The 16571-nt window shown below is 42.9% G+C and overlaps 1 protein-coding gene across 4 annotated transcripts in view; it reads right to left on the bottom strand.

Annotated features, from left to right (window-relative positions):
* TLK1 (tousled like kinase 1) overlaps positions 1-1699 on the bottom strand; it is a 79427-nt gene extending 77728 nt beyond the window's left edge. The window contains exon 1 of one of the 4 annotated variants that reach the window (XM_090144013.1): positions 1598-1699. Coding sequence is in view for 2 of the 4 variants with exons in the window: in XM_090144011.1 (XP_090000137.1) it covers positions 1259-1400 (142 nt within the window). In the remaining 2 variants the exon portion in view is untranslated. Of the gene's footprint in view, positions 1-825; positions 1020-1258; positions 1468-1597 lie in introns of those variants that run through there. The other 3 variants (XM_090144011.1, XM_090144015.1, XM_090144012.1) reach the window with 3 other exon arrangements.
* Between the last annotated feature and the right edge of the window lie 14872 nt (positions 1700-16571).

The raw sequence follows: 16571 nt of genomic DNA on the forward strand, positions 1-16571 counted from the left end.
CTCAGCATCTTTAACATATACCGTAATCCCTCTCCAGGTATTTTCTAGAGCATTTCGTGTCAGCCTGCCTGGAGGAGCGCGTGCAGAGTGACGGGAGCGATACAAGTCTGACAACTGCTGGCACGGAAAATGGAGAAGCACCTCCTGCGTTTTGGGAGAGCGAATCCTCGCTCTCGCGGAGCCCTCAAAGTGCTTATCAACAGCGGCAACAACAACAACAAAAAAAAAAGCCACAGGAAGACTTGAAAAACAAAGACCGCTCTTCTCGCTGTTATTTCTATTTCAAGTTCTCAAGTTTCCTGCCTGGCCAGCGACATTTTGCAGACATCCGTAGGCAAGCGACGCGGAATTGATCAAAGTGGGGCAAATGGAGAGAAATTACACAACTGTTCAGCACGCGGGTGCGCGTGCACAAAAGTTCTCCCCCGCCACAAGTAGTTCTCCCAGCAGAAAGCCGCGAGCCGCTCTCCAGCTGTATAACTGCTACATCTTGTGGCAGCGCATCTCAATGCAAGGAGGAAAAGCAGACAATAACCCGAACGGAACAGAGAAGGGACTTGTTTGCTAGTAACCTTCATACAGCTATTCCCCGCAAACACCCACAACACCCCGCTCTGCCTGTCGGTGTAACACAAGAGGGGAGGAGCAGAGGAGGGAGGAGGAAAATATTATCATCCGAGGCGTGATGGAGGAAAGCAGAAAGTTGCAGTCATAGCGCGGCGGTGGCCGCGAGGCGCCCTGTCACCGCCGCCGCGGGGCCGGCCGTTCCCTGGGCGCCCTCCCGATAGGGACGAGCCCCGCGGTTCCGCTCCGTCCCTGCCCCACCTCCGCGGTGCCAAAAGTGCCCGACTCCTTCCATCCAGAAACAACGGCCGCGTCCACCCGCGCTCCGCGCACCGCCGTTACTCCGCCGCCGGAGGAGGGCACCGCTCCCGGGGAGGACGCGGGCAGCGGCCCCGCCGAGAGCAGACGCGAGCGGAAGGACGGCCGGAGCGGACCGCCGCGGCCCGGCGGGAGGGGGGCGCGAGGAGGCGCCGAGGAGCGGCGGGGCCGAGCCGCTCGCCCGGCGCCGGAGGCTCCGCTCGGCGCCGCCGCCGCCGCCGGGCCCGGCGCCGACCCCGCGCCGCCACCGCCGCCGCGAGGGGCACCCGCCTCTCCGCCGCCGCTCCCCGCCAGCCCGGGACCGGCCTCGGCGGCGGCGGCCGGGCCCCTCCCCGAGGGCCGGGCCCCCCGCGCAGCCCCGCGGCGCGCCGGTTACCTTCCTTGGGCGGCTTGCCGGGCGGCGCGCCGTGCAGCTGGGAGGCCGCCGCGGAGCAGCCCTGCAGGCTCGGTGGGGACGTGGAGAGCCGGGACCAAGATGGCGGCCCCTCCAAACTTCCACTGCTACTTTGGACACTCATCAAGCTACTTTCCTGGAGCCTGGCAGCCGCCGGGGGCGGCGGGGGAGGCGGCGCGGCGGGGGGACACCCAGCGCCGCGCTCATGGCCGGGGGGCCGGCCCGACACCGGCGCGGGGAGGCCGCCGGCGGGCGGAGGGCTCCGGAGGCAGGCGGGGCGCGGGAGAGACGGGGCGCGGGGCCGGCGCGACCCGCCCGCACCTCTGCACTGCGTCGCCGCGGCCGCCGCCGCCGCCGAGCAGCCGCCCGTGTCTGAGGCTGAGGCTAACCTTCCCCGCCGCCGCCGCCGCCGCCGCCGCCGGGGAGGGGAGGGGAGGGCGCAGGCGGGGAGGGGTCATGCGCAAACACGATCGCGAGCCGAGCGAGCGCCGCGCTCTGCCGGCGCCCAGCCGAGCCGAGCAGCGCCGAACCGGAGCCGCCCAGGGGCGGCGGGCGGGAGCTGCGCCCCCCGCGCACGCACCTGCCCCGGCCCCGGCCCCGGCCCCGGCCCCCTCCCCACGCCCCCCGCCGCCGCCGCCGCCCCGCTCTCGCCGGCGGAGCCGCGGCCGAACGCTCCGTGCGATGCTGTCGGGGGAGCGCGCCGCCGGGCCCCGTGCCGGTCACGGTGCCGGGGGCGGGAGCCGGGGCCGCGGGGAGCGCCGAGGCGCGGCAGGGCCGAGCCGCATGCCATGTGCCAGGCGCCTCCTCCCCTGCGCGCCCCGCACCGCGCGCCCTCGTGCCGGAGCGCGGCATGGCCGCGTCCAAAGCCCGGCTGCTCTTCTTTTCCCTACCGCCAACGCGGTCTCTGCTGAGAACGTGAAAGACGGGGAAAAGTCAGGTCTGGAACAAAGCCTTTCCAGTTGCGAGCGTAACTTAATGGTTTCGTTTACTTGGAAGAGCCGTGGCTTACGGACTGATTGCAGTTGCATGCGGGAATAAGGATCCCCACGTGCTGGGCACGGCACTCCCGCACGCTGAGCAGACCCCCGGCCCTGCGCTCACTGCCCTCCCCTCCGGCTCAGGCCGGTGGCAGACTGCGCGTGAAGCAGCCATCACCGGTTCCTCCTCTTTCTCTCCAAGCGACATCTGTCAAATTATCTGAGATCCTCACCGCCCACAAGAATACAGCATCGCTGCATGCATCTTAGCAATTCGGCACTAACCTGAAGTAAAAAAATCAGTTGGTTTACTTCCTAAGTAAATCTGGCCCAGAACAGCTCTACATGTGTTTGGCATGGAGAAATGATCTCTAACCAGGACCTCCTTGCCTTTAAAGACTTATCACGGAAAAGACTACTTGGGCTTTACTAAGCACATTGTGACAGGAATTGGCTAGTACTTCGACATGAAGTGAGGCAGTGCGGTATTGATATTGAGGAGCTGCTACAACTCCTAAACTTCTTGCAAAGTTAAAACCAAGCCATGCTCACAATCCACACCAGGGCAGAAGCGTGCCTTGTTGCTGGAGGAACAATGGCTGGTGGACTGATGGTGGGTTGCTGCCACTCCAGGGAGAAACAATATGTTCAGAAACTTGGTGGTCCATGCGTATCCACTTCAGACAAACCAGAGCCCTGCTACCTTTAGAAAAACCTACAGAAACACGTCCTTCCTGCCCACGGGTCATTGCAGCGCTGCTGTGGGATTCCCAATTCAATGGGGCACTTCTTTTCACAATGCAGGAAACAGTTAATGACAAGCAAGATGCCATTTGTTACTTAGGTTTTCATCGAAAACATTTCTTAATGTGTCAGAGCTAGTGCTGACTTTAAGGTGTCCTTTTATTTGTAAAGCCACATTGGTTTGGTGCTAACATTTAAATCGTAGGATCACAGAATGGCTTAGGCGGGTACCTTTTAGAATTCTCCAAACACATTCTAAAAGACTCATTCTGTAGCATCATAAATGTGCACAGTGCTCTTCAGTCATCAGCAATACCTGCAATCAAATGTCACCTTGTGGGCAAATGGGTGACCCCTCACAGCAGCGAGTAGTGGGCTCTGCACACACCCCAAATGTTAAAAACGAAACGTAGCCCAAATAATACCAAATAATTATTACTCATTATTATTAATTTTGTTAAAACTAATAAAAATATTTTTATATTAGATCTTTTTCTTTGCCTTCAATTTTTTTTCAGGAGTGGAATAGACTGCTATTACTGTTTGCTGGGTATGCAGCACCTATGATATCAAGCGTGACTTGATGTGGGAGAAATGGGGAAGGCCCCACTCAGAAGGATCGCACTGGATAGAAACAGAGATGGTGCTGCGTATCTGCATACAAGGGAAGGCTTGATTCCCACCTAGTCCTCAGAAAGCTCATTGGATTTCACTACATGCTAAGAAAGGACCTTGAAATTCAGATCAGAACAGAAGGGAGTGAAATGCTTATGTGCTATTTCTCTCATGAAAGTAAGTCAAATGTTAGCTAGCAAAGGTTTATCACAGCAGCAACCCTCCGATCAAGGGCACTTGAAGAACAGGAAAACATTTTGAAATGTCATTATTCCAAAGATAAGAAAAGCCAAGCAACAAAAATCTGAAACAACAGAATTGTGAGAGCTTTCAGCTTTGCAATGGAATTACTGTGATGAAAGTTTCTTGCACAGATAAACTCACACTCCACCCCAAAATCTTTAGAACAGTAAGAAAAGTTAACTAGGAGATAAGGAAGGAGCCAAAGAAAAGGACTGATGAGCTGCATAGCAAAATAAAAAAGACTGCAGCAGGAGTGACCTTCTATAGGCATTTGCATTGCACCTACAAAGATAGCTGTGTACTCAGGTCTAATGTCAATTTCTAAACTTTTACAGACATCTATTACAGACCAAAGAGACGATTTCAGGCATTACAAATAAAATCTAAAACTTAACCCAGGTGTTCTTGGGGAAGAATATGCTACAATTGTGCTACAATTTCAGAGATTTTAGTTCTTCCTTATTCCATGACCTTCTCCTTTGCTGTTCACCAGCACGAAATGCATTTTGGTGTCCTTGTGAGAAATAAGCACTCTTATAATCAAATAGTACATGTTCCCAGTAACGGGGTCTCCTATCTCTCTTTCTGCCAGCAATGTGCTATCATTTTTCAATCAAGTGGCTGAAGTTTCGTGCAAGTAACAGATACTGGGATATGTGGGAGCAGTGACTGACCAAGCCACGTGACCAATTATGTGAACAATGGATATTTACATATGAGTTGTAAATAAGACCATACTTAAATTATGTCAGTAATTAGAAGGGAGGCCTTAAATTCATGGGACAATGAGAAGAAGTTGGGGTAGAAGGGGAACTTGATTTAACAGGTTTGTGCTTCTTCTAGGACTGAAAGACAAGAGCTTCCATAATTATGAGTATGGATAAGATCCCTGGAGAAGTATTGAACTAGATGCTTCCAAACTTATATCAGTCTCTATGTGCCAGAGATCAGGGAAGTGTCAGGAATCAGAGATCACTAGGGTCTTTACTTTGGGCACTTCTGGTATTTACTTCCTTCACTTCCTTCTTTTAAGAGTTCTGTAATATGCTCAACAATTGCATTAGATCTTTTCATCCTCTCATGTACATCTTTAACCAGAAATATTCAGTATATGGCCTTCTTTCATCTTCTGGGACTGTGCGCAAGTTCCTCAACAGAAAGCGGAGCAGCCCAGCCTTCCTTTTGTCTTTCTCAAATAAGCAATTCTCTTCACTAACCACCATTCAGGTCCTTTCATTTGGGCCACCAATTACTTGTGATGCCAGTAAAAGCGAGGTTCTGTTTGTTAGAAAATCACAAACTCTTTATTAGTTTCCTATCATCCTGGCACTTCTGGATCACAGATGTATCAGATACGTTAGCAGGTGGCCTCATTTGTTTCTCTCTACTTTTCTGTGACCTTTACACAGTTTTTCAGACTACAGCATTTTATGCCATTGGGAAGGTGTTTTTATAGCTGTAGACGTATTTCCTTAAAAGAGAAACATGAGCTGTTGCAGTGCTCTATGCTGATGTAGCAGTATGTTTGCCAGTGTAGACCAATTTGATACATCTGTCTATCTACACAAATGTACATGCTCTCTCCTATCCCATATACAGAAGGACACATACACCCTATAACCAACACCAGCCACCAATCTGATTTGATTATTGTGGTAGTAAAAATATTCTCCTAACTAAAATGGACATACTGGCACATTGGCTCAAATAGAAAATGCCTAAATTACTTCATCATTAAAATGATGTATTTATGACATTTCTAGGTTAGATGGAACGTAGTATTCTAGAAAAATATAACCCAAACTACTGTTCTCTGTCATAGTGAATGGCAGAGGTTCACAGCTCACACATAGTCCTTCCCATATCTAACAGAGCTGCGTGCACTGTGGACCCTCCCCATGCCACACTGATGCTCTCCCATCACCAGAGCTGCAGTGCTGACTAGAATCTTCCAGGCTGCATCCTGGAGACTCAAAATGCAGCTTTGGCGTGAGTACAAGGTAAAATGCCAAGTGACTGTGACAGCGAGTGCATTACTGTGGTACAACACGCCTGCAGATTTAACAGCTTTTGTACCTGATTCTCATGTAGCATTTCTACTCATGAGCAGAAAGGAATGTTGTAATTATACTAACATTAATTTTCAAGTGTAGTTAAACTTTTTAAAAATTGATTTAAAGCAATAGTATTTTTATAGGAAAATGTTACTCAGATCTTGATTAAATCAATTTTGAAGCTCACTGAATTAAAGCTGTCTCCCTGAGCCACATACTGCACTACATGCTTTATAATTTTTTTAATATAGCACTTGCTAGCAACTGTGAGTTGCAAGGTAACAAAAACATACATAAATAATATACAAGCAAAAATATCCTCCCTAAATATACCAGCATATCAAGATGTAGAGAAGCCAAAATGAAAAAATGGTATCACATAAAGCCTACACTTGAGAACACAAACAGCATGTAAGCACAGATCTATTTTTATCATCCATGTAATTGTCATAAATTGCGTTTATCATATACCTTTGCTATCGTCACCAGCAGTCAGACCCGGTGATCCACCTCTGCTGTGATTACTTGTACTCAAATCTCTAAGAAGCCTGCAAACAACCTCCCCTCAAACCACAACCAAAAATTAAACTGTGTTTTTACAATAGAAATGTTCCTCTGAACACCAGACTCCCTCTTCTAACTACTAAGATGATTAGCTACATTCCAGTCAGAATGAAGGACACTTTTACAATCCTTTCCTCTTTGTCATTTTTTTTTCAAAAATAACTGGGATTTAAATGTTCCCCAGTGAAGAAATGAAAAACCCAACCCTGATGGATGCTGCATTCACTTTCTTCTCTCCCACCTGTCTATTTTCATTTTCTTCTACTGCTCTTCTTCCTGTATCCCTTGCAATCTACTTGTCTGCTGCTCCCTGCAATTTTTTCCTACACTCAGACTATTTCTTTTATAATACTGTTCTCTGGTAAACAGTCTCCTCTTATGTGTCAGGCTTCCTCTCCATTTTTTTTTTTTTTAAGCTTGTGCTTTTCCATACATCTTTCATACTTGCATTTCACTGTTTACACCTTATATCTTCTTTCATGAAGTACCCACCTTGCCTGGAGCTTATTTTGTTGCCTTTGATTTTAAGCCATTAGAGATGGACAGTGTTTGCAGACAGTCATGTCTGTATATGGCTTCTAATAGCAATGGGGCACATCTTGATGCTTTGTTCAGGCAAAAGTCATACCAATTTGAGACCAGTGGTCTTTTTTAATGTAATTGTGAATAAGGCCTTCAAATTTTGGCCATATAACATCAACTACACCCCTGAGAGATAATGAAATATTAGATATTCGAAAGACATATTGTAATTTATAGATTTTTGCCCATTCTCCTTTTCAGCTTTAGCTCTGCTGAACTGTTACTTCACTCTGTGATGACACTGTGCTGGGAACAGAGGAGCTGCTTTGCTTGATCAGATCTGACACCCACCTAGTCCAGCATCCTCTCCCTGCTTATGTCCAGAAAAGTCATATTTCATGCACATCCTCCCTCAAAAAAAAAAAAAAAAAAAAAAAAAAAAAAAAAAAAAAGGGTACTGAAGTATACTGTCCTCCCCATAGGAGACCTGGGCCAACCTTCTTCCTCACCAGCCCTCAGCAGCACACATAGAATGTTCAGGAAAATAACAGTACAGGAGATAAGCCAGCTAGCAGATTCCTGAAAGGTACTTGTGGTTTCCAAGAGTTAGGAGATGAGAGAGAAAAGGCTGCCTGTGTGTTACTTAATCAGGAACTATTAACTGATAAGACAGAGGTGGAAGACTGTATGATATTGACCTCAGAACAATAAAATTAATGATGGCAAAGAAAGCATGTAATGACAGAAAGAGAATGAGATTCCAAAAGCAGTCTCATTCGCTTAAGGAATGAAGCCAAAATGGGTGGGAAAGAACTTCTTTCTTTTGAAAGAAATTCAGGAAGGAAATAAGAACACAGGAGAGCTGATAGTTTCTGAGAAAGGCATGTTAAAAAGACACAACAGCAGGCTATCCTGATGCAAAGAAAGTACTGAAAGAAAGCAGCAAAGCTTCATCAAGAACCCTATGATTAACAAAAAACAAAAAACAAACAAACAAAAAAAAACCCAGGAAGTTGTCACTGATATGCAGAGACAAGAACAAATGACTAAAAGTCATGTGGGAATCAAATCAGGAAGGCTGATGCAAAAAGTGTTAAACGAAGAAACAAACTGAAAGCCAATCACAGGGTAAACACAGAAGGGAAACAAAAGAAGGTTCAGTTTTAGTATCTAACAAGAAAGATAGTGAATGATAAGACACAGAAAAGACAAAAATATTCAGTGTTCTTTTTTTGCCTAATGTGCTTCACGTGTCTACAAAAAATAATCTTAGCATCAGATACTCAAAGCAATTAGTTTTCATAAAAGTCACGAAGCACAGATCAGAAAAAAAGGAGGAATGAGTTAAGTGATATTATTATTATGCCAGTTTCCCATCCTTCCAACTTAAAAGTGTAAAGAAAGCTGTGGATAAGCCCTGTAGTCTTGTGTCTCATGTTTGGATCAGCCTGGAGTAAAAGCTCAGACTCAAATTTTCAGATGCAATCCTCATAACAATGTTTTTCTGTGAGTTTTCCAATGCCTGAAATCATGGTTTCATTTACATTGAATTCTTTGCTGATTTGGAGGTCTCTACTTACCTGGTCATTTTCACAAAACCTATAGAAGTATAGGTTGAGACCACTGAGACCACTACTATTCAGTCTAATTTGTTTGGAAAGAGAGTAACAAGTTCAGAAGTTATGATATGGCCTGACTAGTGATCACATAAACATTTCCACAGAAAAATGTGCTAAAATATTCTAGGACACTTAGAAAGCTAAAATAACCCCTGCTTGATGATTCTTTTCTTTTTCTTTTGAGAACTGATAAAGTGTGAGGGAGGTTCTAGAAGACTGGAAATGATTAAAATAGTGCCTCTCTTAGGAATTCGAGTTCAGTTGACCTGACTTTCATTAATACTTTATCCATCACTGAAGGATACAATCACAGGTTATTAGACAGGTAGTGCACAGGCATGAGGGTAACACATGAGAGAAAATAATTATGCAGTAAGAGATTAAAATGTAATCTTAGTGTATCAACTACTTTAATTTGCTTCTTAGGCAGGGTGACAACCTTGTTGAATAAGAAGGAATCATCAAATGTGGTATCTGCACTTTAGCAAAAAGCTTTTAGTTCGGTCCTCTTTAATTTTTACCTACCACAATGGTATAGGTGAAATCAAGTAACAGTTGACGCACAAGCAGTTAAATATTTCTTCCTAACAGTTCCTGCAGTAACATTCTTCAGGGATTCCTCATTGGACCTATTCTGTTCAATTTTTCATTTCACATCTTGGATACTGAAACAGAGTAAACTTGTAAGATTTGCAGAAAATCTGGAACAGGGTTGCAAGCACACTGAAAAACAGAACAGAATTCAAAATATCTAGGTACCTTGGGCAACAATCTGACTGAAACAAGTTCATATTAGAGGGAGAGGTACTAAGTACTACTGATGACAAAAATAAAACAGAATATATCAGTATAATATGATGACTCTTTAACAGGGCAACAGGATTGCAGAAAATGATAGGAGGGTTAGAGTGGATTTCCAGATAAATATGAGTCAATAACACAATGATGCTGCAGAAAAGCATTTCTAATTCCAGGATGTATTAGGAAGTGCACAGTATGTGAGATGCAGGACCTAATTATTTTGCAATCTTCAGGGCTGCTGAGGCCTCAGCTGGAGCAGTCTGTGCAATTTTGGGCAGTGCACTCCAAGAACAATTTAAACAATTTGGATGAAGTTGAAATGAAATCAACAAGAATGATAAGTTATTTTGAAAGTAGGACTTACAAGGAAAGGTTGAAGGAATGAGTCTTGGTTAGTTCAGGAAAAGAAGACTGGAGGGAAAATGCATATTTTAAAAGGCATTGTACAGAAAGTCATCTTCAACAGTTCTTTTTTCCTACCTGAGATGTAACAAATAATTGCTTAATTTGCAGCAAGGAAGAGTAGACTAGATGAAAACAAAACAAAAAAGCCAACTACCCCCCTTTCAAACTGAAGTCTAGTCTAGATTAGATGGAATAGGTTTATGGGCTGTGGAATCCCCTTCATTTGTGGTTTTTAACAGTAGCCTATACAAACATCTGTCAGGAATGACCTAGTTACCCATTTCCTGCCTCAGAACAGGGATGCACTGGATGACCTTTTAAGGTCTTTTCCTGCCCCTCTACTTTTTTTTTTTTTTTCCCTACAATGATTTCAGTAGTATAGAATCTGTTTCCTTTATCTTGGCTGCAATATGTTGGGCAGTATAACTGCAGCCAAGGCCTTTGCAAAATAAAGCCTCTCTCTAAAACTTCTCAGTAAAATAAGAAATTATTAGGATAATGAAAAAAATAAAGACGACTCATTTTAGCAACTTGAAAACATAAACATGACAAAACAAAAAAACAACCCCAAACAACAAATATAAACAGAAAAATACAATCCACATTCTTATAATGGGAAATACTGTTTATGTTTTTCAGCCAGCCTGCATGTATACACCCTCACAAAGGCTTCATTCAATACTCGTTATTCTTTTATAACACTTTTTTAATAATGCTGATAGGGTTGTTTGTCATGTTGAGAGATATGATCACCTACATATCAGTGTTGTGTTGAACGTAACTAAGTAAATATTATTCTGGATTAATTACAATACTTCTTAAAATACAGTTCTATTGTCCAGAATACTCATTTTATAAACTTTAAGATGTCCAATTGAGATTTTGAATTCTTGTAAAATAATCAGAGTAATAAAAGGTACTTTGCTTTCAATTTTTAATTTTAGTCTGGGCTTATTTATAGAGAAAAGAAATATCTATGAATTTCAACAAGAAACAAAAATGGTACATGAAATTGAGAAAAGTAACTCACAGGGAAACTGTGAATGAAGCTCTGTCAGAACCTCAGGTTATGATGGTATCACAAACCACACTAGAGCTTTTTTCCTGTGCTGAAGATGCTGTCATCAGAAACCTTGAATGTTTATCCATGGTAGCCTTAGGTATCACTGTTACCAGTACACAGATAATATCCAGCTATGCACGTGCACAGAAGCATGAAGTGTCAAGCTATAGTTACAGTTGAGCTGATGATGCTTTCATCCTGAGAGCTAACACAATCCATTTTAAAGAAACAAAAACATCATCTGTGTTGCAGCCCTCACGACAAATACTAAGCTATGAGATGATTCCTAAGAGTTAATTTAAAAATATAGACTTTCTTTCTCCACTTTTACATAACTACCAAAAAGGCCTCTCCCTATCATCCAAGCATGAAAACAATTCTGTTCCAGAATAAACTTTAGCTTATTTATATAAAATTATTTATTTTCCTAGAACTCAGAGTTGTTGCGTTTGCAGACCAAGTTTGTAGCTTACAGAACAAACACAGCATAGTAGGTTTGCCATGTGTTCCAACTAATCAATTGGAAAAAAAGGAATCCAGTTCCTACTCCTTGAGTTTATACTATACTGATATACAGTGGGGTAAAAGTAAACAAGTTACTAAAAACAGAGTCATCTAGTTCAAAATATGGAATGTATGGCCACATGCTGTAGCGTGTTCCACATTGCCAATATCACAAAATCACAGAACACAGAATTGCAGGAGTTGAAAGGGACCTCAAGAGATCATCCAGTCCATCCCTGCTGCTAAGGCAGGTACTGTATAATTGGCCACACCAGTAGATGTCCAGCTGAGTTTTGAGTTGTCTCCACAGATGAAGACTCCACAACCTCTCTGGGCAACCTGGTCCAGTGCTCCATCACCCTTACTGTATAGAAGTTCTTCTGCACATTACTACCTAACTTCCTATGTTCAAGTTTTAGGACGTTACTCTTTCTCCTATTGCTACACATCACTGAGAAGAGCCTGGCCTCATCTATTTGCCTCCCATCTCCCTTCAGATATTTATAAACATTTATCAGATTTACTCTCAGTCTTTTTTTCCCCAGACTGAACAGATCCAGGGTACTCAGTGTTTTCTCATATGGGAGATGCTCCAGGCCCTTCATCATCTTTGTGGCCCTCTGCTGGACTCCTTCTAGGAGATCCCTCTCTTTTTTGAACCGTGGAACACAGAATTAGACACAGTATTCTAAATGCGGCCTCACCAGGGCAGAGTAGGGGGGGGGAAGATAACATCCCTTGTCCTGCTGCCACGCTCTATTTAATGCACCCCAGGATACCATTGGCCTTCTTGGCCACAATGGCACACTGCTGCCTCACAGCCAACCTGTTGTTCACCAGGACCCACAGGTTCTTTTCTGCTGAGCTCCTCTCCAGCAAGGCAGCTCCTAACCTGTACTGATGCAAGATTCCCATCGAAAAAATCTCATCAACCTTTCTAAAGTAGTGTGATTGATCAGAACTAAACAATAATTTATCCAAAATCAATGGAATTCTTTGGCTCTCCCATCTCTGTAGACAGGCATGTTTAATACTGTGTGTGTTTCCCAAGAGGCTGCTAGCTGAAGAGAACCTGGGAAGGAATTTACTGAAGCAGCAAGACAAGAAAGCAAAATGCCCATTGCTCAGTTGGTGTACAACATTCATAAGGCAACTGAGAAGTAGATCAGCTTTAATTTCCAGTCTTAACACAAAATTACAATGCAGAATGTGATCAAGAGGATATTACAGGAACACTGACACATATCAATGAGTTCCTTTTCATTTACTGGAATGGATTTTTGATTGTCTTGCACGACAAAATGTGAGCCATTTTTTCCCTTCACACCTTGCTTAAAGCACACAGAAGTGATGAGAATCAAATAATGTAAGAATTAGCATAACTTTGGGAAATAGTGAAAAGAAATTACAATAGTTGTCCCTGTAAAAGTTCTTCTGCACGGAGAGAAAAATGCATACAACCAACTAGGCCATTTTTACCAAAAAAGTGAAAGTCTGTGCCAATTTGCACATGGTTTTGTGGGTGCAGTGTATGTAGAATTGCTTCTTTAAAAACCAGCTCAAATTCAAATTGAATTGTAGGTCTTGCCATGTTTCCACCCCTCTGGGATAATATTGCATATGGAATGAATGGCATCATAAGGGAATCTGTTTGTATCTCATCTCTTTTTTTTCACCAAATTGTATTCCCAGGCTGTTCCAAGCAGCTGTTCATCTAATTCATCAGCAAGAATCATAGAATATATTCAGAAAGATTACACAGCTTTCCATTTGGCCCCTCCAGAGAAGGAAAGGAAAAGCAGAAAAACAGGAGAGGTAAGAAAGCAATACATGAACATAGGAAAATGCAGAATCTGCACTCTGCTAAAGTATACTTTAGCTGCAACTCAGCTAAACCTTAGTTATAGGCAAAACCCCACAAACTGCCCTTAGATGCCTTAATTGAAATCTAGCTTTCCACATGGTCACGTTTCCTTCTCAACACAAGGGACACTAGCTGCTCTTGAGAAAGAACAAAATTGAATACTTGTATTATCATTTTCCTTCCTTGCTTCAAGAACAAAGGGTTAAGAGAGGCATTGAAAAATCAAAGAGATTAGAAAAGCAAAAATGCTCATGTACGTGATATGATGATGATTCCTGGATATCTTTTCCTCTTCCCTTGTTACAACACAGACAAAAGGTGGTGTCAAGCCTGTTAGGCTTCCTCCCCTTTCTCTTCCACTGCAGTTTTCAGTAGGCACAATTTTTATTAGTACCATATAACAAATGGATTTTGTAGTTCAAGTGAATCTACTCTTCTGGAGTGTAATCAAAGTCTAAATCAAAAGGAGGTCATAAGTTAAGGACTGAAAGTGGAAACCAACCCAAAGAATAAGAGAAGATATTAAAATGTGCTACAGTATGCAGAGATGACGCTGATGCTTACCTGTCCCTAATGAAAGAGGCTTTAAGACCAAACCAGATGCATCCACCTCTTGCTTGTAATTTGCCATACAGCAGCGTTTCATCGAAGTACTAAAAATCATAAAAACTCTGATGAGAAAGAATTCTACACATTCTTCAGTCGATGTGAAATTTTTCATTTTATATTTGCCTCTGCTTTGTTCAGTAGCAAGTGCTGGTGTTTTTTAGTAGGCGGATCTGCAGACCTGTAGCTTTCAGTACACTGGACTATTCTTCAGTATGGCCTGGCAGTGCTAGCCTTTCTTATTTCTCTAGAATGCAGAAGAGGGGATTTTTGCTGCACTCTCTCATTAGCTTCCTAATTCTTCAGTAAATATTAAACAGGGTTGAAATCATCATTCTTGTCAGTTTTAGTAGAAAGCTGTTACCGTCCACAATAATAAATATTTATCTTTGCAGAGTTGATTTCTCTGTTATGTTACATCTTGACCTATTGCTGTTCTTTTCACAAACAATCCACATTTGTTGCACATTTGTAAAAGTCAGTATCTGTATGCATATACTGCAGCATATTTTAAGGATGTCTTGTTGCTTGTTTCTAATTGTGCAGTTTAAATCTTCCATTATGACCTTACTTTGAGGTACTCTGTTTCCCTTCTATGTTACATTTCTATCCCCCTTTTTAGATTGACACCAATTTGTTGGCCCAGTTCTGGTAATATGTATCTATAACTGCATGCTTTCAGTCTGGTCTGACAGATGTATGTCAGGATGTATCGTAGTTCATATGTTAGAGAAAAAGATCAAAACTGCATCCTCCACAACACTGATTAAGGGATAGCTTGAATCCGTAAGTCTTTTCAGAGTATACTGCTGAAGATAGTACCTATAAGAAAGGAAAAACGAATCTACTGCATGTAGTATAAAAAGCCAAACATTGGAGATGCTCAGTATGAAACACACTAGGATGAAAAGAGTTAATGAAGTGCTCTCAAATTACCAAGCTGAGTATCTCAGGATGGTGTCTTCTGTTATCTCAATGTAGAACTTTGACCAACCTTGAGTAAAATCTCCAGTTTCCTTTCAGAATCTTAAAGCATTATGTCACCTCACATTTCTGTTTCACTTCTTTTTGTTTTGATATACATTTTTCTTTCTCACTTCATTTTTAGAAGTGATTAGATAAACTCCTTTTCTTTCCTTCTTAAGTTCTCAGTCATGTGCACATTCTCCTTCAAGCGTTTTCCTGTTTGCAACGAAGAAAGCTCGAGTTTCTCAGGGAGGATTATTACAAAGAAATTCCAGGGCCAGCGTTAGCATGAGTGTTGTTTTCTCATTTACAGGAACAGAAGAATTCCCCGAGACAACAGACACTGCTGAGTTTGAAACTATAAGTTACCACTTGATCTGAGCCAGATGATTTAAACTGTGCAGTCAAATGCAGGCACACAAAAACGGACTGATCTGACAGAGCCCCCTTAACTTGAAAGATATTACGCAGTGCACTGAAACACCCATCACAGTCGCTATTCTGCACATACAAATAAGTTCAGCAGAACGTGATCTCCATTGCTTTAGTAGGAGGCACTAAGGCACTATTCAGAAAAAGAACAAGTGCTTCCAGGTCAACTGACCTCAGAGAAGCAATCAGAAATACAAAGTAGAGATCCAAGTTCATAGGGAGATGCTGAATTAAACTTTGGACTACTCTAACAAGTTTCTGTAGAACTGCAGGAAATTATTATGCAATATAATTTTATTTATAGGATTCATTCTCACACAAACACATAAAAGAATGATTCTCCTAGCTGACATCTAAACAGTCCTGTCAGAAAAAGTATATCAATCTGACCTGGGAGATGCTGAGCAATGGTCTTCAATCCATGATTTGTGGGCAACACACTGGCCAAAGACCCTCTATAATGTTACTAATGTCCACAGCACATTACCTACTGAGCAGAGGGTCAGGGAAGTCTGTGATCCCAACCAACAGGTTTTTTTTCTTCCTCCATGAGGTGCGAGACACCTCACAGAAATGCATGCATGATCATATCTGCTTTACAAAAGGCAAGACCTGTGGACGGGAAGCTAAGAAGGAGCTAGGCAGAACCAGACTAAAAGAGCTGAAAAATTAAACGGTGCCTCGAAGGGCTTCAAAAACTTGCTTAGTTATAAATGGTGTGATTTATTAATAAAAATCAAAGAAGCTATACCACATCAGACATCCTTTGATGAGTTTAAGAAAAGAAAAAAAAAAAAAGAAAAAGTAAACAAAACAAAACAAAAGCTAACCACATTTCCACAAAGAACCCCAACTCATACTGTCTGCCTCATCCAGGTATGAAGAAAATAGTATTATACAAACCCAGGAAGCTGGTGATTAACATGAGTACACTGCTCAACAGGATGCTCACAGCAGCTATTACTGGTTATGGATGTTATTCAATGTTGCTCTCTTTCTATGCTATTACATTGATAATGTGCTGGCAGAAGCTGTATTTTATACATTAGTTCTCCCAGGAAAGCAGAACTGCACTGTAGGGGTAAAACTGTGATCCTACTGAAGTCAGTAGCAAAACTCTCATTGTTATAAATAGGGCTAGAATTTCACATGTATATGGGGAGATCTACTAATCCTTTATTTCTCATCTGTCTCCCTAGGTAAAACTTATTCTCATTTTTGCAATATCTTATATAAGACTATGTAGATACATAAAAGAACGTATCTGCCAGAGCTGACCGCTAAAAGACAACAAATCTCATTTATGCCTTCCAAAG

This window comes from Phasianus colchicus, chromosome 7, assembly GCF_987193195.1.
Source record: "Phasianus colchicus chromosome 7, bPhaCol1.hap1.1, whole genome shotgun sequence".
NCBI lineage: Eukaryota > Metazoa > Chordata > Aves > Galliformes > Phasianidae > Phasianus > Phasianus colchicus.